The sequence below is a fragment of the Procambarus clarkii genome, chromosome 11 (genome assembly GCF_040958095.1).
Source record: "Procambarus clarkii isolate CNS0578487 chromosome 11, FALCON_Pclarkii_2.0, whole genome shotgun sequence".
Taxonomy (NCBI): domain Eukaryota; kingdom Metazoa; phylum Arthropoda; class Malacostraca; order Decapoda; family Cambaridae; genus Procambarus; species Procambarus clarkii.
The window spans coordinates 31,458,361-31,480,199 of record NC_091160.1 but is presented as its reverse complement, the minus strand read 5'-3'; the positions used below and the strand labels follow the sequence as shown (position 1 = coordinate 31,480,199).

At 45.5% G+C, this 21,839-nt stretch overlaps 2 protein-coding genes across 3 annotated transcripts in view; one reads left to right on the top strand and one right to left on the bottom strand.

Moving 5' to 3' along the window:
- Positions 1-1,329, bottom strand: part of LOC123758373 (protein white) — a 127,987-nt gene extending 126,658 nt beyond the window's left edge. Inside the window, exon 1 of the mRNA XM_045742698.2 lies at positions 599-1,329. Coding sequence (XP_045598654.1) covers positions 599-730 — 132 coding nt within the window. The 5' untranslated portion in view covers positions 731-1,329. The remainder of the gene's footprint in view (positions 1-598) is intronic.
- A 5,465-nt stretch (positions 1,330-6,794) lies between these two features.
- On the top strand, positions 6,795-18,115 carry LOC123758540 (uncharacterized). Of its 2 annotated transcripts, none has more exons than XM_045742995.2 (4): positions 6,795-6,916; positions 12,102-12,219; positions 13,028-13,120; positions 17,723-18,115. In XM_045742995.2, exons 1-4 carry the CDS (start codon positions 6,903-6,905, stop codon positions 17,861-17,863), a joined length of 366 nt encoding a protein of 121 aa, XP_045598951.1. In that variant the 5' UTR covers positions 6,795-6,902; the 3' UTR covers positions 17,864-18,115. The 2 variants fall into 2 exon arrangements, with proteins under 2 accessions (XP_045598951.1, XP_045598950.1); XM_045742994.2 differs by having other exon boundaries at positions 12,099-12,219.
- The last annotated feature ends 3,724 nt before the right edge of the window (positions 18,116-21,839 follow it).

Below are 21,839 nucleotides of genomic sequence, written 5' to 3'. Positions count from 1 at the left end.
CCAATTTAGTTTTATCAGTGGGGCCTTTGTTCATAATTTTCTCACTAAAATGTTGAGAATAAATAATATTTGCCTCGGAGAAATAGTACGAAGACCTTCGTGTCTTCTTATTGTGTTCGCTAGCCTATTGTTCGCTAGGCTAAGTTCTTTTGTGGAGCTTTTAAGCAAGAAACAATGGGTGTAAGAATGCGGCCTTCCTTGTGTGCTTTCCTTCTACCATACATGTAAGGCATCTCGGGCAACTTACCCGAAATTCAATTCAATTGCAAGATTAAGATCACCAACCGGTCGGATGCTGGTGCTGACAATGATATATTTAACATTCGGATTTCTAGACAGCATGAAGGCTTGCGAGCCACTGTGATTTTGACTACATTATATTTTGTCCGCTGGGGATTTGGATGTTCAAATGCTATGTATTATCTAAGAGGTGAGGTTGAGTATAGACGGGATTACTGAAGACTCTCCTCCCGCAGCTGACGGGGAACCAATATTGCAAGGAAGATGAGGGGGAGCTAGAGGGCACTGTAAATGGGTGGGCGCTGTAGGTGGGTGGTTACTTTAGGTGGGTGGGCACTGTAGGTGGGTGGATTCTCACCTGGTCGTTTTGGCGGGGCGGGCCCTTGCTGCCGGAACTCCCACTGTTGTTGGGGGAAGAGGAGTTCCGCCGTAGCGCCAGGGAGTCGAACCTCGGGTTCTCCATTCCCAGCAGCTGGTTCTTCTCCTCCATGTCTACCACAAGAGGCACTTGAGGCCGACGCAACCTCCCACGCACTGACACACACACACTACGGGTTCCCTCAGTGCTGGATAATGGCAGTGCCTTCCACCAATCTTATATTTTAGTTCCCAACTGATCAGTTCGACAACAAATTCTTAGGAACTGGTACAGACGGACAAGTCTGGAATCGAAGCTGTTGGGTACCTGCCATGCGCAACTGGCCTCATTACCCTTCAATCAGCAGAAGACTTTGAAGAAGGTGACCCCGGGAGTGAGCGCTGACTGTAAGTGGGAGCCTCGGACGCGGAGTCAGTTCCAGCAATACTTTCACTCACACTCGCTGCACTGAAACACTACCGGCCGCGAGACGTCCGTATAATTGATGCCGGAAACACCGGCGTCTCCTGTAACAATCGGGAAGATTTTTTTTTATCCGTTAATAGTGCATGGAAAGCTTATTGACAGGGGCCGGGGGCGTGCGCGGGCGTGTTACTGGGTATATGTGGGCGTGTGTGGACGTGTCAGTGGGGGAGATGGGCGTGATGATTGCGGCCGCTGTCACCCTCCGCCCACTGTCTCTCTCTAACGCCCCAACGTCCGTCACTGACTCGCGCTCCGACGAATGGTAAGAGAAGAACCTGAGGGCAGAGTAAGAAGGTGGGGAGGAGATTATCAACGTCTGCCCCCTCACTCTCTACCTCCCCCGCAGTCACTTGATCCCCCCCCCCTCCCCCCTCCCTCTTAGGACTCATTTACTCTCACCTTCCCCCACTCACCTTCCCCCCACTCACCTTCCCTCACTCACCTTCCTCTCACATATCATCTACCCCTGGCTGTCACCTGCCATGACCTCTGGTCTAACTGACCACCTTCACTCCCTGACGCGCCAGGCGTCACCAGCTGGGGTCGTCTCCCGCGCTTGTAAGCCGCAGCGGGACGGAGGTGAGCGCGTGACAATTTGAATTCCTGAATGTGAAAGGGTCTTAGAGCACTCACAATCAAGGATCCCGCGTTCAATAGAAAGGATATGGGGATGCTTCCTTTCACCTAATGTATCTGTTCACCTAGTTGTTGTGGGTGGCATCCCGGGGGAGGTCAGTAGCTGGCTTAGGGGGAGATCTCGATAACCCTAAGCACAGAGCTAAGCTTCCTGTCTCCGACATCAGTATTTAATGCCAGGGTTGATACGTTATCATAGACAACGAAATCTGTTTAAAATGTTACGAAATATTAAACAACAGTTACTAAGGCAACTCTCTACAACGATACAGTTTTACAGTAAAGTCTTTAAGTGAAGTAAAGAACGTCTTGATTTAGTAAATAAAACGCCTCCATGATCTCAAGTATACAAGCAAATGTAACGTCGAGTGAGCACCAGAACACAACCACGCCACAACCACCTCCGTCAATAACCTGTACTTACATGATGAAAAGTATAGTTTAGAACTAAGGCTTAACATAGCCTATCCTATTAAAAAAGATAAAGCCTAGCTTCGGGTTCTGTTAGACCTAGAGGACTATAAATAATACAATTAACAGATGATCGGCCACTACATAATTTAGTAATCAATTCCATATTGAAGTGAATCTAGCAGAACATAATTCGTCACTATGGGGGAAGTCTCACGGCCATATTACCTGTTCCTGAATAATACAGATCGTTACTGTCCATAAGATAATTAATAGACTAATAGAGTATTAATGATCACTTGATAAGTTGGTAGAGCATGATTGGTAGTTATAAAATGTTGGTTGGCATTGTCGTACCTAGTAGCCAGAGACGGGCTCACCATAGCCCGTGCTACTTGAAACTTTTTGTTTCAAGTAGCGAATCTTAAACAACAACAACAACAATAGTAGCCAGAAAGCGCTTCTCGGCCTACTATGCAAGGGCCAATTTGCCTAATAGGCCGAGCGATTTTCTTTATTTTCAAAATATTTTTGATGTTGACCAGACCACACACTAGAAGTTGAAGGAACGACGACGTTTCGGTCCGTCCTGGACCATTCTCAAGTCGAAACGTCGTCGTCCCTTCAACTTCTAGTGTGTGGTCTGGTCAACATACTTCAGCCACGTTATTGTGACTCATCGCCTTCAAAATATTGTTTCTAATTGGTTTATTTGAAATATTATTATTATATTATATTAAGAACATAAATTATTGACTTAGTTATGTTAGTTTAGTTTAGGTTAGGAAGGGTTGGTTAGGTTCGGTCACATATCTACATTAGTTTTAACTCAAATATAAAAAAAACTTAACTCATACATAATGAAATGGATAGCTTTATCATTTCGTAAGAAAAAATCGAAAAATACATAAATTCAGGAAACTTGGCTTACTAGGCAAATCGGGTCTTGCATAGTAGGCCGAGTACTGCGTTCTGGCTACTAAGTATAACAGCATTATATTTATCCCAAGACGTGGTGGTAATAAGTCCACTGTATCACTGTAGCTGGAAACACCACCAGAGAGTTTATGAGAACCCAACTGTGGCAGTTGTTGAGGCAGCAGTCGTATGGGTGTGAGGCACAGCCCTGGGGGAGGGGAGGGGGGGGGGTGTTGTGAGGCAGCAGAAGCCTCACAAGGAGTCATGGTGTAGACATGTGGGGGGGGGGGTCGTCGTGAGACCTGAAGACTCACCCCTCACAGCCTCACCCCTGTCATCCTCACCCCTCACACGCCCTCACCCCTCACACGTCCTCACCCCTCACACGCCCTCACCCCTCACACGCCCTCACCCCTCACACGCCCTCATATCACTTTTGTTTCAGGTTAAATTTGATACGGGCTCGTAGTACATTTGGCTTCTCGTTCTCGATCCTACAATCGGGGATCCTAGCTTGGACAGAAATGGTTGAGCACATATCCTTTCACCTAATGGGTCTGTTCACCTAGCAGTAAGTAGGTACTCAGGAGTTAGTAAGCTTATTGTGGGGTTGAATCCTGGGCAGGGTCAGTAATTCGACCTGGGGGGGGGGTCTCATATAAGCCTGACGTGTATGAATACACTCTGGCTTCCTGTCCCGCGACACAATGAATTACTATGAATTGTCATATGTAATTTACGAATTATGTAAATGAAAGGAGACAAATTAAGTCTCCCATTCCAGTTGAAACGCTCAATTATACGTTTTCTTTCACTTGAAAGAAAACTTCCATTTTAGATTTTTGAAGGGTAACCCGTTTATTTGTGAGGAACAGAGGTAGGCGGAGATGTTCAGACATTCAGTGAGGTCCCGCTAATTAAATCGGCTTCGAAAGTCATGGCCACCACTCGGGTAATGAAGAGTTAGAACTCTTAGGAGTTCCTCCTGGAGCTGACATTAGAGCATCTAATGTTTACTTAAGATTATTGCTCCATGACCCTCCTGAGGTCGTAGATGTGACTGGCTCGTTAACTTCAGAATGGTTTACATCCTTGACCTGTGTACTGTTTACATCCTGGACCTGTATACTGTTTACATCCTGGACCTGTATGCTGTTTACATCCTGGAGCTGTATGCTGTTTACATCCTGGAGCTGTATGCTGTATACATCCTGGAGCTGTATGCTGTTTACATCCTGGACCTGTATGCTGTTTACATCCTGGAGCTGTATACTGTTTACATCCTGGACCTGTATGCTGTTTACATCCTGGAGCTGTATACTGTTTACATCCTGGACCTGTATGCTGTTTACATCCTGGACCTGTATACTGTTTACATCCTGGACCTGTATACTGTTTACATCCTGGAGCTGTATACTGTTTACATCATGGACCTGTATACTGTTTACATCCTGGACCTGTATACTGTTTGCATCCTGGACCTGTATACTGTTTACATCCTGGACCTGTATACTGTTTACATCCTGGACCTGTATACTGTTTACATCCTGGACCTGTATACTGTTTACATCCTGGACCTGTATACTGTTTACATCCTGGACCTGTATACTGTTTACATCCTGGAGCTGTATACTGTTTACATCCTGGACCTGTATACTGTTTACATCCTGGACCTGTATACTGTTTACATCCTGGACCTGTATACTGTTTACATCCTGGACCTGTATACTGTTTACACCTGCTGTGGGAACTATCCACTATCCTCTCGGAAATGTGACATACAGAATTAAAAAAGTTTTAACTCCTTTTGGTCCAACTACTTGGACTGGACGGTAGAGAGACGGTCTCGCTTCATGCAGGTCGGCATTCAATCCCCCGTGACCGTCCAAGTGGTTGGGCATCATTCCTTCCCTCCGTCCCATCCCAAATCCTTATCCTGACCCCTTCCAAACGTTCTTCCAAGAGATGTACGAACCCAAGCAACCCACCAAACCTTTCGAGTCCGATGCATCGAAAATGTAGATATTTGTGAGCCTGTACGTTTGTTGAGAGCTTGTATCTGTAACGGTGGTCACCTTAACGTGAAGAACACGACCTATCAAAAAGCGCGGTGAGTCCATCTAGGTGAGAACATCCAGGTGAATACATCTGGGTGAGTCCATCTAGGTGAGAACATCTAGGTGAGAACATCTAGGTGAGTCCATCTGGGTGAGTCCATCTAGGTGAGAACATCTAGGTGAGTCCATCTAGGTGAGTCTATCTAGGTGAGTCCATCTAGGTGAGTCCATCTAGGTGAGTCCATCTAGGTGAGTCCTCACCTCTCCCAGCCGGTCACCTGAGCTGGTCGTCTCAGTTTCTGGCACGCGTCTTGAAGACGATCAGGTGATGTGTTGTGGTGTCCTTGGGCCTCACCCCTGGGGCCGTGGGCCTCACCCCTGGGGCCGTGGCCTCACCCCTGGGGCCGTGGCCTCACCCCTGGGGCCGTGGCCTCACCCTTGGGGCCGTGGGCCTCACCCCTGGGGCCGTGGCCTCACCCCAGGGGCCGTGGCCTCACCCCTGGGGCCGTGGCCTCACCCCTGGGGCCGTGGCCTCACCCCTGGGGCCGTGGCCTCACCCCTGGGGCCGTGGGCCTCACCCCTGGGGCCGTGGCCTCACCCCTGGGGCCGTGGCCTCACCCCTGGGGCCGTGGGCCTCACCCCTGGGGCCGTGGCCTCACCCTAGGGGCCGTGGCCTCACCCCTGGGGCCGTGGGCCTTACCCCTGGGGCCGTGGCCTCACCCCTGGGGCCGTGGCCTCACCCCTGGGGCCGTGGGCCTCACCCCTGGGGCCGTGGCCTCACCCCTGGGGCCGTGGCCTCACTCAGGGGTAGGTGGAGAGGCACTGGGCCTCAACTCACCTCCAGGGGAAGGTGGGGGCAAGATTACACGCCTTCAAACTAATGTTAGCAGGCTGAGAGGCCCCCCCCCCCTACACCCCGTAGCTCATGGGAAGGGAAAGTATTCCCCCTGGCACACGATCCCCCCAATTGGTTTACTTCCAGGTCTCCAATTGTTGGCGGGTGAAGAGACGGTGAACAGTAATGGATTGGTTCCCAGTCAATCCTCCCCGGGTTTGTCCCTCGGTGAGCGAGGGTGTTTGGAGGGGGGGGAGCGTATGGCTACTAGAGTGTGTGTGTGTGTGTGTGTGTGTGTGTGTGTGTGTGTGTGTGTGTGTGTATGTGTGTGTGTGTATGTGTGTGTGTGTGTGTGTGTGTGTGTGTGTATGTGTGTGTGTGTGTGTGTGTGTGTGTGTATGTGTGTGTGTGTGTGTGTGTGTGTGTGTGTGTGTGTGTGTGTGTGTGTGTGTGTGTGTGTGTGTGTGTGTGTATGTGTGTGTGTGTATGTGTGTGTGTGTGTGTGTGTGTGTGTGTGTGTGTGTGTGTGTGTGTGTGTGTGTGTGTGTGTATGTGTGTGTGTGTGTGTGTGTGTGTGTGTGTGTGTGTGTGTGTGTGTGTGTGTGTGTGTGTGTGTGTGTGTGTGTGTGTGTGTGTGTGAACATTAACTGCTCAGGTTGAACACTTTACGCAATAATACAAAGCAGATAAAAAACCATTCGAGTAAAGTTCTTACAATATAAATATATAAAGTATATATATTAAGTCCTACAATGTCATGTGCAGAAACGAACGTAATTTAACCGGTGAACGAGGCAATTGGTGGAGGGTGTGTAATGGTGGGGGAGGGGGGTGGGGTGGGGGGGTCACGTGACCGGTGTTGAGGTGGTAGGGAGGTGGGGTCGAGGTCAGCGAGCCTCACACACCCCCAACACCAGCCCAGGACTGTGTTTCTCAGTCCACACGCTCCCGTCCAGCCACGATGACCTACCCATTGTAAGTGGACTTGATCTTGTGTTGATGTTCACGTCGGGCGGAGTTAGAGGTGCTGGGATCTACAGACTACTGGGCTTTCATTCCATGTTGTGTTCCTCTGTTTTTTTTATTTTTCTTTTTAATTCGGAGAACCTGATGGTAGTTGACTTCTGCTTCACAGCAAAGCGTCTTTGGGGTTTTAATAACTTTGTAGGGCAGAAAATTGGCCCTTTTTCTTTTCACCAAATGCATCGTTTACCTGGTAGATCCGGGAGTACCCGGGAGCTATGCATGTGTGGATTGTTTATAGACGTGACACGTCCACACACTGGTAGTGTTTTCCCCAAACATTGAGAAACCCATAATGCGTTCACCTTCTGGTTTAGTCAACCTAAATTGATGTACGATATGTCCTACATCCTCTAAAGACAACTGCCATGGATGAAATATGGAATATAGATTATTTACCTGAAGTAACGTGTGCACTTCAGGACTCGATTAGTACAGAACTTTAACTAAACATTAGCCTAACCTGTCAAAGATCTGCCCTACGGGATCTTGTACTTAATACATACCATAACATTAACTTTGTTTGCCTTCTCGGGAGTAGAATTTGCTAATTTAGAAGACTTGGCATTTTTTTTTTATGCCAATATGACATGTACATTAATCATAAGAGTATCTGAAGGATAGAATGAACGACTGGCGTCAAAGGGCGAAGCCTACGCTTAAACGTTTGTGGAAATCGGCTAATACTTCCGTAACATTCCAAAATACTAAGACGTGACTTGAGCTGTGGACTAATGGTTTTATTTAGTAAATTTTGTCTGCAAGGTTCCCTGCGGATCCATAGTTTCACGGGTAAATTTTTGTTATTCCTCTTTTATAGGCATATAAACTACCTACAGAGGAGGCAGTTTCTCCATCTCTTGATTTAAGGACTAAACGATAACGCGTTGCTATTTCGGGTGTTAAAGCGGCCAACAGCTTAATTACGTACCTGTGTAGCCGTAAATAGGAAAAATTTGAACTACACTACAAATTATAATGTTCGGCCGGTGTGGCGTATTCTACAAGATATCGCTATAAATAACTATCTTTGACCTCTGGGGCCAGCCCTAAACGTTAATGTAGAAAGTTTATTGTAGCGTTTTGGGGCCGCCTCCCCGTCCATCCCTCTGAGACTTGGTGGGTGACGTAACAACGTTGTTGCTGCTGCTTTAAAGTAGATCTGTCCAACCTTAAACTTAATTATGATTCACTGGACTTCGGGGTCCACGTGTTGATGTAGCAATGCACCTTGCTACCCTGGCAAATGACTGTAGTGGTTTTTAGTGTAATTTTGTTAACATGAATATAATTAAAACTGCTCGAAATGCTTTTCTTAAACGGCGAGTTTTTTTGTGCTGGATCTTAAAAATTACTTTGGTTATTCGGGCTGAATGTTACGGTAACTCACGTTTTGGTACATAGATTTCTTCAACCTTGACACGCTTTAGATGGCTTGTTTAGTCCCATTAAATAGTTTGCTTCAATACTCGTAATTCTTAAAGTATCATTAAATCTAAAGTCTACTAGAATTTTTCTAGATCGCACTATCAAAGGAAAGTTCTTGCTATGGGCTACGTAAATGCCGCCTAAACACTTCACTGTAGTTTTCAGCTTTGAAAATGGTTAAATTTTGTTGCAGGCGACTACTGCTGCATTTGTGTAATATAATTTGTTGCCATTCCTCCTGAGCATTGAATTGTATAGTTATACGGAACTTCAGAACCGTTTGAATCCCTAGTTAACTAGCCCTGTCTGCCCACCAGGCAGTCCTAGACAAACCAATCAATGTTTACTTCGTAAAGCCGCCAAATCGGTTGTTAACGAATGCAGAACGCTTTGCGAAACTAAACTGGTGACTTTCAAATTTATTCAGTGATTCACTACCTCCTAAATACGCCAAATACTTTAGGTGGACAATTGAAGGTAATTCCTGTTTGGCACCCTGGGCGGGGATTCCAATTTACCTATAACTTAGTGGTACATTAATAGTTCCTCGTTAGTTGAAAATTGGGGACGGTTGGTACTTTGGGGGGAGGGGGACCTCACTATAAGGTAACGTATGCGTATATATACTGGCTGCCTGCCCCTACACGAAGATTTGATTGTTACGTAATACAAACGATTAACAGAACCTAAGGACCTAACCAATGATTATGAACACTGCGGATATTTAATTTATATTTTTGACTGAACAGCATGTTACAAAATTAAGTCCTTGGGGTCGGCCGCTGGATACACTATAACCAGGGGATGGGTGGCGACCCAGTCCACTTTAGTTTTCAGGATCTGGGGGGGAAAAGGTCCATGTAGTGACCCAGTGACAATGTTGGTTTGGTAAACATTTTTCTACCTTACCGTAGTTGTCTAGCCTAGGTTTCCCATTTTGGTAGTTTGTGCCAATTGATCTGGAGTAAATAACTTATCACTTAAGATACCTCGGTGGTAATGAATCGCATTAGACTGCCTTATATTGCTAAATAGACAAAGTAGTTTTCCTTAGTTCTCGTGGTCTTGCTGGATGCTGAACTCGTGCACTTGTACTGGCACTTACTGAGTTTAGTCGGGGCGCCTCGCCAACATTTAAAACGGTGAAAGTTAATCGTTCTATACTCGACACTTCTCTGTATAAACATCTGCAACATGGAAGAAGAGTTGGGTGGTATTGTGGCTAGGCTGGAAGTCGGCGGTTGGCCAAGTTAGGATGCTATATACTTGAAAATTGTCAGTGGCACAAAGGGCATAATATGGTACAAATTAAGAAATACAAATTTCTAGATTCGGATGTTTAAGATTCCCAAGTGATATTTTTGTTAATATTTTAAGTATTACGAAAGTGAATCATTATTAATGCATTAAAGAAAAATTAAGAATCCAGCTTAAGCTGCTGAAAGAAACGAAGTTTTGAAACATTCCATATACGCTGTGTATTAAATACAAATTTAATCTTGCTTAAAATGATTAGCTGAGCTAGTGTTGCTATATTAAAGTATAGCAAATTCCTTTTTTCTATAAACCTTAATCTAAGCCCAACTTGTTACCTGAAACTAAATTTAAATCTTTCTAGACTCAAAGAATTTAGCTAGAGTACCTAAAATTGCTAGATTCAGATTAATCGTACCATCACGTACATAACGCTTTCCTAAAGACGAAACACGGTGAAATGGTGCGGAGAAGTGCAACTACGAAGTTGCTATAGTGATAGCCTAATGGATCATTGTGGTAGCTGCCAAAAGGGCTCCAGGGAGGACTGCGCCAGGTCTAAAATGAAGAAACTACCATAATGGGCTTTATCACGTCCCTATGCAGCAGTAATTGAACAAATTAGAATGTATAGTAAAATCCGGCTTATTAGGCTCAAAGAAAATTATAGTAAGAGTTAATGCAGCTTCGCCTTAATTGTGGCTTGAGGAAAACCTTAGATCCAGTCGCCTGGAGGGGGTCGGGTGTTACACCCAAGGGACTCTTGGTGCTAGGCTTTAGAGGAAACTTTAGCAGCTTGCATAAATGGAAAGCGGATGTACATCAGTGTATCTTTGGTGCGTGCCGATGTAATGGTTCCTATTTGTAGGGAGAACGGCGGTAGTGGGATCTAATTCCATTTGCGACCTGTACCAAAGATTGATAGCAGTGGTGTAGCTGCTGGATTTAAAGCGGGTGTTAATCGGCCATCTAACTATTGTAGTTGGCTCCTGCTTAAACGACTTCACCAGTTTAGTGTCAAGTGTACTTTAAACTCTCAGTCTACAGGTAAACTGATTAGCCAGTCTTAAACTGATGTATTCTGAATGTCTCGACTTGGCCAGGTAGTCGCCTCGAAGGCAACAACTTAGAAGGGTTAATTACCCTTCTAAATTAACTTGCAGCTTTTCACTTGGGTTTAGTTGGTTACTCTTCACGTTTTGCTGATCTCTAGTACAACCACTAAACCAGTTTACTTGGTATGACTTCAATCGGGAAGATGGCTACCTGTTTTCAGAACACTTAAATTTTTTTGAAAGCTCTAGCCTTAAACTTTTAGTAAGGTGTACTTTGAATAGTTAACTTTATCAGATGGTTAAACCAAATCAGGCCTCTTATGCCTCCCTAATCCACATCGTTGTTTATACACTTCATTGGGCAATGACTAGATTACCTGCAGCCATAGTGAAGTGCTGGCATACAGGTGTTAAGTGCTAGTATACAAGGTTTAGTGCCCGTATTGTTAGCTAAGGTATGAGTCTTTAATATAGACTTTTTGTGGTCCCCCAACTGTGAACACTCCAGCGTTGTTCATCGAGGCTTGGGGTAGTTCTTAGTCACACAGCTTGACAGATCTATAACTTGTGTGTTTAATTAAAAGTTCATAATAGCGCTCTAGTTTGACTAGAGATGCACACGGCTATAGCAGGTTATAGTGCGCGCGCAGCAGAGGGACCCAAAGTCATTGGGATTATAGGAAACTTAAGTGGGGGGGGGGGGGGGGGGAAAGGCTCGCTTGGTCTCTTATCTTGAGGTTATCTTAGATGATTTCGGGGCTTTAGTGTCCCCACGGCCCGGTCCTCGACCAGGCCTCCACCCCCAGGAAGCAGCCCCTGACAACTGACTAACATCCAGGTACCTATTTACTGTTAGGCAACAGGGGCATAGGATGAAAAACTATGCCCATTGTTTCTCGCCGGCGCCCGGGATCGAACCCGGGACCACTGGATCACAAGTCCAGCGTGTTGTCCGCTCGGCTCCCTGTAAAATGTAAAACGGACCACTTCACTACACATCACGGAGGCAGCCGAGCTGAATGTTGGTGGGAGTATTGTTGGGTAGTGGTGGTGTGATGTTATTGGTTGTGGAAGGTGAGCCAGGCGAGACAGTCTTTAATGGTTGTACTATTATTGGGTTAGGGGGTTGCTGCAGCACGTGTTCATAATGGCATGTGTAGCTGGGGGGGGGGGGGACCCCGAGGCCGTCCTGCAATGGTGACACTGAATTTGCAGAAAAGTTTGTAGTGAACTTGATGTAAAATTTGGGAAGTGTGTGCTGCACCACAGCATTTTTTGCCGTTACAGTGTTGGGGGGGGGGGGGGGGGGGGGGAAGGTGACTAATAATTTGAAATGCTAGGTTTCGTTTAAAATCCTAAACTAGTTCATGTACTAGTTTAACCTGTGTTCACTCCAGCAGGTTGTACGTGACGTTGTTCGCCTCGACGTGGTGGCTGCTGACGACGACGGCGGCGGAAGATAACACAAATACCACTAAACCAGAGACCAGAGTGTGGAGTCCGGGCCGCATCACGCAAGCAAGTCGTCGCCCTATTTTGTTGATCTGGCAAAAAATTTGCAGTTTAGTTATAACATTTGGTAGTGTTAGTTTACCATTCTTTATGAAAAATCTAGACTAACATTCTCGAACCAAGGTTTGCAAAGCTCTCGGCCGCCAATTTTTGTTGGTTTTCCTTAACATTCCTTGCAGTAAGTTTGCAGAGTACAGTCGGGGGGGGGGCCCACGTCTCGTGTTACTAGGTCAAGTTTTAAAACTGGCCGGCGGCAGAGGTGAAGTTAGTCTATAATCACGAATATTGAATATAATTATGTGCAAGGTTCTATAGAGTATATTCCTGACAAATAAGATGTGGCGACATAACTAGGAAGTGTTTCTACTTTGGTGGCGAGGGTTAATTAGTGCCAGAAGTTAGTTAGCTTATGTTCTAAATTTGACCCATCTTGTAAAACTGATGTAGGAAAGATAAAAGGTATAAATTTCTTATGATTATGATAGGCATGTAGCGTCTAGTGACGGAGTAGCAAAGGGGGGTGGGGGGGGGCCTAGTGCTGCTGGCGGTACAGACGCCAGAGCGAGGCTAGAGGCTCTGCTTCTGGTAGAGCCGCAGTAAGAGATGGCTGCCCTCGCCGCCTTATCAACCCGCCCGTGTCGACACAGCTTGTAGTGGTAAAAGGTTGTACAGATGTAGCGGGACTTGCTAACTGCGCTGATGTGGCTACTAGAAGCTCGCTACGATGCTTGCTTTGCACCATGTTGATGCCTAGTACAATGGACATAAGTCTGACAATTATGAAAATGTTAGTAAATCTAAACACAACTTGCAGGTAACGCTTGCCGTGGTAGAGTCGACGCTCCTTACGTTAATGTTGGTCTTTCCGCAAGTGATGGACCCTATCGTCTCCTTCATCAACAAACACGTAAGTGTCCCGGGGGTGGAGAGTAAGGGCTGTCACAGGGGTGGGAGGCGCTCCCCACCGGTGTACCACATTAGTGGTACCACAGTCTTGTTGCTGTTCTTAAGATTCGGCTACTGGGAACAAAGTTCAAAGTAGCACGGGCTATGGTGAGCCCGTTGTGGGCTTGTCTGGCACAGGAGCGGGGCTGTAACTAGGTTAGTCTTCACTACTGCAGCCTAGCTTAGTCGCTGGGATTTAAGTGGTAGATTACTAAAGTATTAAATTACTGTACAGAATAAAGTTAATTGGTCGGTATTAATGTTAAATACTCTAAATTTAAATCTTGGGCGGTAATCTTAAAGCCAACAATTATAGCTAATAATGGCTGGGTTCTGAATGGCTTAAATTCTCCTTGTACATGCAATATTATAAATAAATTGCACTCGACTGTGTAACTACGGTGTCTAGCCTTTCCTTAAAGCTACTTGCTGGGAAGTTTTCCGTCCGTCTAGTGTTGCACAACTAGACCTAACTAGTCCTTGCAAAGCAATGCATCTTGAACTAAAAAGATTTGATGTCTTGTTCGTTTTTTGTGAGACTGGCTGGAGGCGTGTTGATATCCTTAATGTGATCTAGATCACCATACATAATGGCCAGATACATAAAGTATGACAATCGTGGCGTCGGTAACTCGAAGCAGTCATGCCGTGCGTTTTATCTTTCACTGAGAAAGGTATCTGGTAGTATGCACTCTAAAACAGATCCTAGTTTAATGGTTGACAGTTTGATGGGCCAAGATTGTTAAACATTCTACTACATAGACTGCAGTTTGACGGGGCAAGTGTTCATGCAGGCCAATAAAAGGATCTAAATTACTCTTCCGGTTATCTGGTTTCAGGTTATTAAACTTTGATTGCTAGTAAAGAGGAAAGAATAGCTATAGCACTTTTTTTAAAAATTAAAAACTTATAGTAATTGGTAAGGCCAAAATAACTCAATTTTACGTTTAATTTTACGTTTTCATTCTTACTAATACAGCACTAAGGCTGGTATTAGTCTGACGGGTGCAACACTTTAAAAGGCCTTTGTGTTCAAATTTGCTAGTTTCTGAAACTCTTGTATATTGACAAGTCATTATTTAAAAGAATAAATTGTATATTTGAAGTGTAGTTTCGTTCACTTTAGTTCGTCCAATTTTGCTCTTGCTATTGGACACCTCGGCCTCCTCGCATGAAGTCCCAGGCTTTCTCAAGCAGAATTTGAATACATACTAGTTTTATTAGACGGAGAATTTTACTAGAGCATCGGTGCACTGAACTGGGGAGGAAGTTTGGGTAGGGGTGGTTAAGACTACGTTGAAAAGTGCCAAGTAGCATTTGGTTTGTTTCCAGGCCACAAGTGAACTTTAGGTTGGGAAGAAATAGGTTAAATTACTGCAAATTTGCCACCTACTGTGTGTTATAACAATTTTGCAGATATAACTTATTTGCCATATTAAATCTAGTCTTATTACAATGAAAAGTTGTGTACTTTCATGTATGAAAAGATTAACTTCAAGTGGAAGCAATTTTATGCCATCCACACTTTAAATTTAAACTAAAATTTTAGTTCGCCAAGATAAAGGTTGATATTCTTGGACTAAATGTCAGACCTGCAGCCGCTCGGTGACAATTCATTATTAAACTAATAACGCTGGAAGTGTCCTGGGTGATATCCTCACCTGGAGTAGGGCATAAACTGACTAGTATGTGGAAAATGACTAGTTTTTTAATAGTTCCTCATTAACACAAATCTTTTAACATTTCTAAACCTCGGCCCATTTTGTACTGGCTTAGTGGAGGCGGATTTGACTTAAGCTTTTCTATCTTAACGTTGATGCATTATCCATGCATTGATCAAAAGGGCTACATACCTGTTGGTTACGGGGATCAAATTCCCCATGGCCCGGTCTCCAGCCATTCTTCCCGGTTGGCAGCGTGACGATGTTAGATGCCGCTGTATTCATCCTGACTTTAGAATCGCTGATACAGTATCATTTAGGCGTTTGGAAAGTTCTGTGGAACAGCGGGAGAGGTCGGACACTTGTTCCCCTCGTTTACAGACGGCGTTGAAAAGTTTTGGTCACTTAAATTAATATTTGCTAGGTCTCTCTCGGCTTGCATGTTGCATCTGCTTCTCCAACCTCTCCTTGGACAGAAGTCTATTTCATCCAGCGTTCTACCCCAAAGACGCATTCATAAATTTTCAATGCTGTGCATTGACAGTAGGCATTTCCAAAGTTTTATATTGGCATGTTATATAGTTAAGAATCGGTTACGTTCTGTTGGCAATTATTTGAATTTGTAGTACGTGGGTGAAGCATTTAGTGTTGTGGTTCGAACAAGTCTGCGAAGCACCAGTTAGGAAAGTGTTCGAAAGTAATCGGTAGTGGTGGAAAGTTTTTCATTCATAAAAAAGGTTTCGCGGGTGCATGGAATGGACTTTGGCTTTGAGGACGGGCTAGCTTTCCAGCGGCCCGGTGTTGACGGCCACAGTAACGTGGTGCAGCTGGGTCGAGCACCATCTCTACGACTTTGATGTTTCATCTCGCCGGGTATTCAGCTATACCCATGTCTCCGCTCGTCCCTAATCTTGTCCTATATTGGATTAGAATAAATTAGTAGCTTGTGCACAGCCACTCGTGCCTCCTGATCTAATGTAGAGTTCTATGTTTAGATTGGGGAAAGTTTCTCAAATATTTTCAAAGTTGTCAATCTCTTGCCTGCGCTCTAAAGCCTATTTAAATTCTTATACCTTCATAAATACGGTCTTAATTTAGAGCTCTAATATTAGAGCAGTAAAATATTTATGAAAGTTCTGTCTTGAAATTTCTCGCTTTGAATGAGGCTGGTGTGCAACTAGATGCCACTAGATGCCACTAAAGCACTCGTTCACAAAGTAGCCATTGGTATAGCGTCCGTTTAAATGTTCTTGTAAAACTACATTTTTCTTGCAGTTGACAACTATTTTAGAAAAGCCTTTAAATGGCTTTCATATTTTCCATTGCCTTTTCCTTGGAATGGTGTGGTCAGTTTTTTATTTTCCATAGCGGAGTAGGTAGAACTTTTAATATTTTCGGTAGCCCATTGAACCACTTGATTATTTGATTGAAAGTTTGGTGTTCTATTATATACTCGTATGAAATGGTTGTCTTCAAAGATTGATAGTTTATCCTTCTAGTTAGGCTGAAAAGTACTAGTGGGCGCAGCACTCTGGGTGCACAGCTTGTCAGTGATAGGATTTTTCTTTGGCCATAAAACACAGGGTTATGTTAGGGAATTAGAGCCATCTCCCCCTTTTTTCCCGTAAAAACTTAAACACGCACCGAGTGGGCAATAACTCTCTTTAAACCTTTGCTGTTTGGTAGCCTTCCATGGCATCTGTCGGTAGTAAAGCAATTGAGGCAACACTGTTCTGAACCAATCTTGTCCAGGGCTGGTTTAAACTAATTTCCTCCCATGTCACTTCCTCGCTTTAGGCGGATGTCGGGAAAGGTTTTCAGCGACTAAACATTTTCAAGTTTTGCTAGTTGTAAGTTTGTAATCATGGTGCAAGTTGTCATGCTAGACAATCTCTTGTTTGACTTTTAATACTCATATTAAATGTCAGTTTGTATCCTGTGGTACACTGGCGCCTACATAAAGGGCTACTTTTTAACTTATTGAAACTGGTTAAAGAAATGTAAGGCAATTAACATGCAATTAACATGCAATTAATGTCCGTTTTCTGACTGGGATAGTCTCCGGTTAAGTACTTGGTTGTAATCTATTTCTGTAGAGCACTGTAAGGAAGAATGCACCATTCGTATTAGCAGATCAAAACTCTGAAGGGGAGGAGGATGGGTGAACCTTCTTAATAGTAGGTTTATTAGATGGAAGATGGTAATGTCGAGGGCAATGAATTGTCATCGTCCCGGCGTCTCTTGGTGCTCGGCTAATTAACAATCTACCACCTTTCGACCTTAGGGCATAACTTGCATTTACTGAGTAGCATAAAGGAATTAAGAGCTTGAGATTCGGCCTAGTTTAACTGTTGTTGTGATCTAGACATATTAAGCAAAAGCTGTCTACTTCAGTAGATTGAGAAACCATAATGCACATTAGTTCTGTAGTTAAATTGTAACGGTAGACATTTTCCCTCGGTCTCTGCCACATCCACAGTGCCTAGATTGTTGCGTCCTGGAGATGGTCGGTAGTTGGCTGGCGGGGATCTCGGTAACTCTAGACCTTCCTCTCCCTGACACTGAATACCTCAATAGTCTGAGGAACCTTGTCACTAATGACTATTAAAGACATGTTAAACATAATATTCGCCTTCACTGAAGGGCTGCATGGTTCAACCAGGTTTACGTTTTTCATAGTAATACCGGTAAGTAAAATTTAGGCATAGTATTTATTGTATTTGCCGCCAGCGGGTTTGTCGTCCGCCGCAGAAATTTAGTGCCTGAATATTTTAAGCTAAGATAACTTGCAATGCTATTTGTAAGACTTGCTTATGTCAAATATTTTGTAATAGGAGGGAGGGTGAGGGCGGTTTGGTCTACTAGTTAGTTACTGTTGGTGGCTAAGTTTAATGTGCCTACAGGTTGGTGGTAGTGGGTCGAGACGTCGGAGGGACGTGAGGGCGGTGGTGACGGAGCAGGCGGCGGCCATCCACAACCTTCTCCTGGACGCAATAGATCAGTTCGAGGACATGGACAACACCCTCGCTATGGTTCCACAGTAGTGCCACCTGCACCAATAATGCGGGAATTGTAAAGGCCTAGATCTTGCAGGCCTTCTCTTTAAAAACTCTCCCCTTCTAGAGCAACTTCTAGTTCCCTCTAGAAGTTGCTCTAGGTCAGTGGTTCCGTGGCATCCAATTTTATAATAAAGTACCAGAACACGCATAATGTCTAGCATGAACTCTTAACCAAACTCGCTGGAAAGAGGATGCCTTGTAACCACCTATAACAGTAAATAAAGGTACAATGTTAAACCTTTTTCTTAACCTTCAACTAAAGATGTGTAGAGCTGTCACGTCAATGTACATGGCGTCTAGCTAAAATTACAAGATTAGTTTGCAAGATGGCTGCAGTTTCTAGATGTGGCATAGCTTAATGTCTAATTACAACCATACTTGATCTTGACGAGTAACTTCCATTGCATATAACATAGATGTAGAGAATATGGTTCTTGGTAGAGCTGGTGTCCGTGAACTTTGATTAGTAAAGGCCGTTTTGCTTCCAGCCGGCAGAATGGTATCCATGCTAAGTAAATTAATATTTAATAATGGTTCGAAAGTTGAAAGGCCCCCCCCCAACCCCAGGTTAGGCGGAAGTACGTTCCTTGTTGACATTTAGGAAACGACGCAGTAAGATGAACGTTCAGCCTTGAAGAAACTTAAACGCTCAAAGCCTTCTCTAGGAAGTATAGTGCAATGGTATGTATAGCCACGTGTGGATGAAAGTGTTTTAGGTTATTCATGTCTTATTGTAGATGCCCATCTTCTACTTATCGAAAGAAAAGATTATGGGTAAATTTCACATCCCCTGTCCATCTCCATAGGTATTGCGGACGAGGGGGTTGGTCGGGAATGAGTAAAGTTACCGTTTTTCGCAGGTTTGCACCGGTGCTGTCCCTCTGAGTATGGTGAAAGACTTTAAGTATAGACAGCTATAACAGCTACTGTCACAATTACGGGCTATTCATGCCTTGTCGAAGTCTGTCGATGTTGTCTGCTACCATTTTGTATATGGTATCAGTACTGCATAGTCTCCCTGGCTTGGTGCCGCCAATTGATAATTTCTTTATATGGCGTCTCCTGTCTAAACTAGATTATAGTTGCCCTGCTTACTCTTGTTACTCCTCCTACTCTTCGTCTTGATGCTTTGCACCATGCTGGGTTGCGTCTCGGCTCTGGTGCCTTTTGTTAGTCTCCCGCCCTCGGTTTGTATGTTGACACTGGCTTCCCCCCCCCCCTCTCTCTCGCTCGCTCTCGCTCGTTTTTTTTTTTTTTTTTTCTTTTCTTTTTCTTTTCTTTTCCCTACAGTCTTCGCTATTTTGCGCGGTCCTTAAACATCCTTCCTCTCGCCTGTCGTGCTTTAGCTTTTAACCCTCCTATAGCTCGTTCCTCTTCATAGTCTCCCTCTTTCTGTTTGGTTATCTCGCTTACAGGATTCTTTGTTTATATTTCTAATGTTTCTCGTATTGTTCCTTCCTTGCCTCCGTGGAGTCACCCCCCCCCCCTTTCCAGTTTTGTACGTCCTTGACTCGTATCACTAAAGCCTTTACCCTTCCTAAGATTCTGAAACGCCTTTAACTTGAGCACTCACTTTTCTTCGCACTCCCACTCTTTCCATCTTCACCGATGGGTCCAAGTCTGCGGACGGTGTGGGCTACTCTGTTGTTTTTCCTGACCGCACTTGTCGCCTCCCTTTGGAGGCTAGCGTCTTCACAGCAGAACTTTCTGTTCTCTATGCTCTTGCTTTCTCAATGTCATTCGTCTTTTGTGGTCGTAGTTGACTCTCGTAGTGCCCTCATGGCACTAGGGTCCTTTAATCCTGTCCATCCGGTGGTCATAGATTCAACATTGGCAGTTTCTTATTTCTAGTAAATTTAAATCTGTTTTGCTGGGTTCCCAGCCATATTGGTGTTTCTTTCAAAGTGTGCGGATGCTGCTGCTAAGGAAGCTATCCGTTCTTGTCCCATCTCCCATAAAGGTATACCTTATTCCGACTTTTATCCTGTTATTCATTCCTCCATTCTTGCCCCGTTAGCAGGGCTGTTGGTCCTCTGTGGTTAGTAACAAGCTGCGTACTCTCAAACGTAGTGTCCCCGTGGCCTTCCTCCTACCACCGTAACCGGTGGTGGGGAAACTGCTTTGGCACGGCTGCGGGTTGGCCATACTCGCTTAACCCACGGTCACTTAATGGAGCGCCACCCTGCTCCTTATTGTCCTAGTTGCATTGTCCCTCTTACGGTCTTGAATGTCCTGACTTCCAGGACGAGCGTGTCTTGCTTTCCGACCGTCCCTCGCGGTCACTTGTCCCTCGATAGAATTCTAGGTGAATCGGGTACTTTTGATATAGTTTGCCTTAAGCGTTTTTGTTCTCGTATTGGCATTCTTGGTGATATTTAGCGCCCTCTGATTATTTTGCACTTTGATGGTGCTTCATAGCCTTCCCGGTTTGGTGCCTTTTGATAATTGTTACATATGGTGTCGGGGACTAGTTCCCTTGTGCACCCCCCCCCCCCCTTCCTCCCCGCTCAGCTCGTTGTTGCCGTGTGGGGGCTTAGTGGGCGGCTGCCAGTGTGTGATGCTCCTTGGGACAGTCCTCTGTCCTTTTCTAGCCTTGTGCTCCTGCTGCCGTCCTCTCCAATTATGCTGAGCATCTTTTCCTTTTCCTTCCGTTTCGTTTTTCTCCCCCTCTTCTCCTATCTGCTTGCCGTTTCCTGCCGACCTTTTGTTTCTGGTTCTTCCCTTGGACTACTTCTATTTTGACGCCCGGGTGCTTGAGGAGGCATACTCTTGCACCCGTAGAACTGTAGTACCCGACGTCGAGAGCGAGGGGAACCTTTTGTCAATCTCCCTTTCGTCACTGAACCCGATCTCGACGGACTGTCGGTTCTTAAGGTGGCGTTTGTGGGGCGTATACTCACGACGCACCCCTAGGAGGCCCCGGCATGATCGGCGATAGCTTCTTGTTGGGTGTCCTGCCTCTAATTGTGGCTCCATGGTGGGTGTGGGGGCACATTCGTGAATGAATATTCCTTTTCGTATTGATAACCCCTGTTTCGACAGTTTCTGCTTTACATTTTCAGGCTCGTGGGGTCGGCGACCAAGCCCCCCGAGTTGGTCCGTGTTGGAAGACTGGGCTCTGTAGCCTCCACTGCATTGGGCCCCGACCTTGCTCCTCCTTTGGCCTGAGACTCCTTCCCCTGGCTCCCCTCCCTCCTCGGTGGTTGGGTCGTGCCCCAAGCCCCCAGTGGTGACTACCTCGTCCCCTGGCGCGGCTCCATCTCTAGTTGTAACTACTGCGCCTTTTAACCCCCCCTCTCTAGGGGTTCTCACCGCCGTCCTCGCTCGACTCCTTCCAGTTCTGCTACCTATCAAGCCTTGTTTGGTCCCGCTTCGTGGGCCAAATATTTTGATCTCCTCCCTCATGATTCTGCGCCTCCTGACAATTTCTCCCTCCATAGACATCTTGTTGATTCCGTGGATGCCTGTTACTTTCAACCCCCACTCGTCTCGGTACATGTGTCGTTGCTGCTCCTTCTCAGGATGCTGCTTCCCGCTTGGCTGCCTTATCCTGCCTTGGCGAGATCCCTGTTCGGGTCTCGAAGAACGCTCAGTTGAATGCCAGTGTTGGCACTAATCTGCTCCCGCCCCATGTTGCGACCGGTGTTCGGGACCTGCGCGACTGCCACGACGATATTCGACATATCCTCGCTGCCCAGGGCCATTCTATTCTCCAGGTGGACACGTTTACTCGTCCCCCTCGTGGTAGTCGCCGTCAACCCCTCCGGGTTGTGAAGATTACCTTTGATGGTAGGACCCTTCCACCCTCTGTCATTCTTGCTGGTGCCAGGTGCTCTGTCCAGGAGTACATTCCTTCTCCTCGGCTCTGCAACAAGTGCTGGAGGTTTGGGCATGGTGCCCTCCGCTGCTCCGGGACTGTCTGTCCTTTGTATGGTGGCGAAGGTCACTCTAAGTCGGAGTG

Excerpts from the sequence above, each read along its gene's own strand:
- LOC123758540 (XM_045742994.2), top strand. Across the intron at positions 12,220-13,027 it reads GTCCGGGCCGCATCACGCAA|GTAACGCTTGCCGTGGTAGA; the intron begins GCAAGTCGTCGC and ends CACAACTTGCAG. Across the intron at positions 13,121-17,722 it reads TCTCCTTCATCAACAAACAC|GTTGGTGGTAGTGGGTCGAG; the intron begins GTAAGTGTCCCG and ends ATGTGCCTACAG.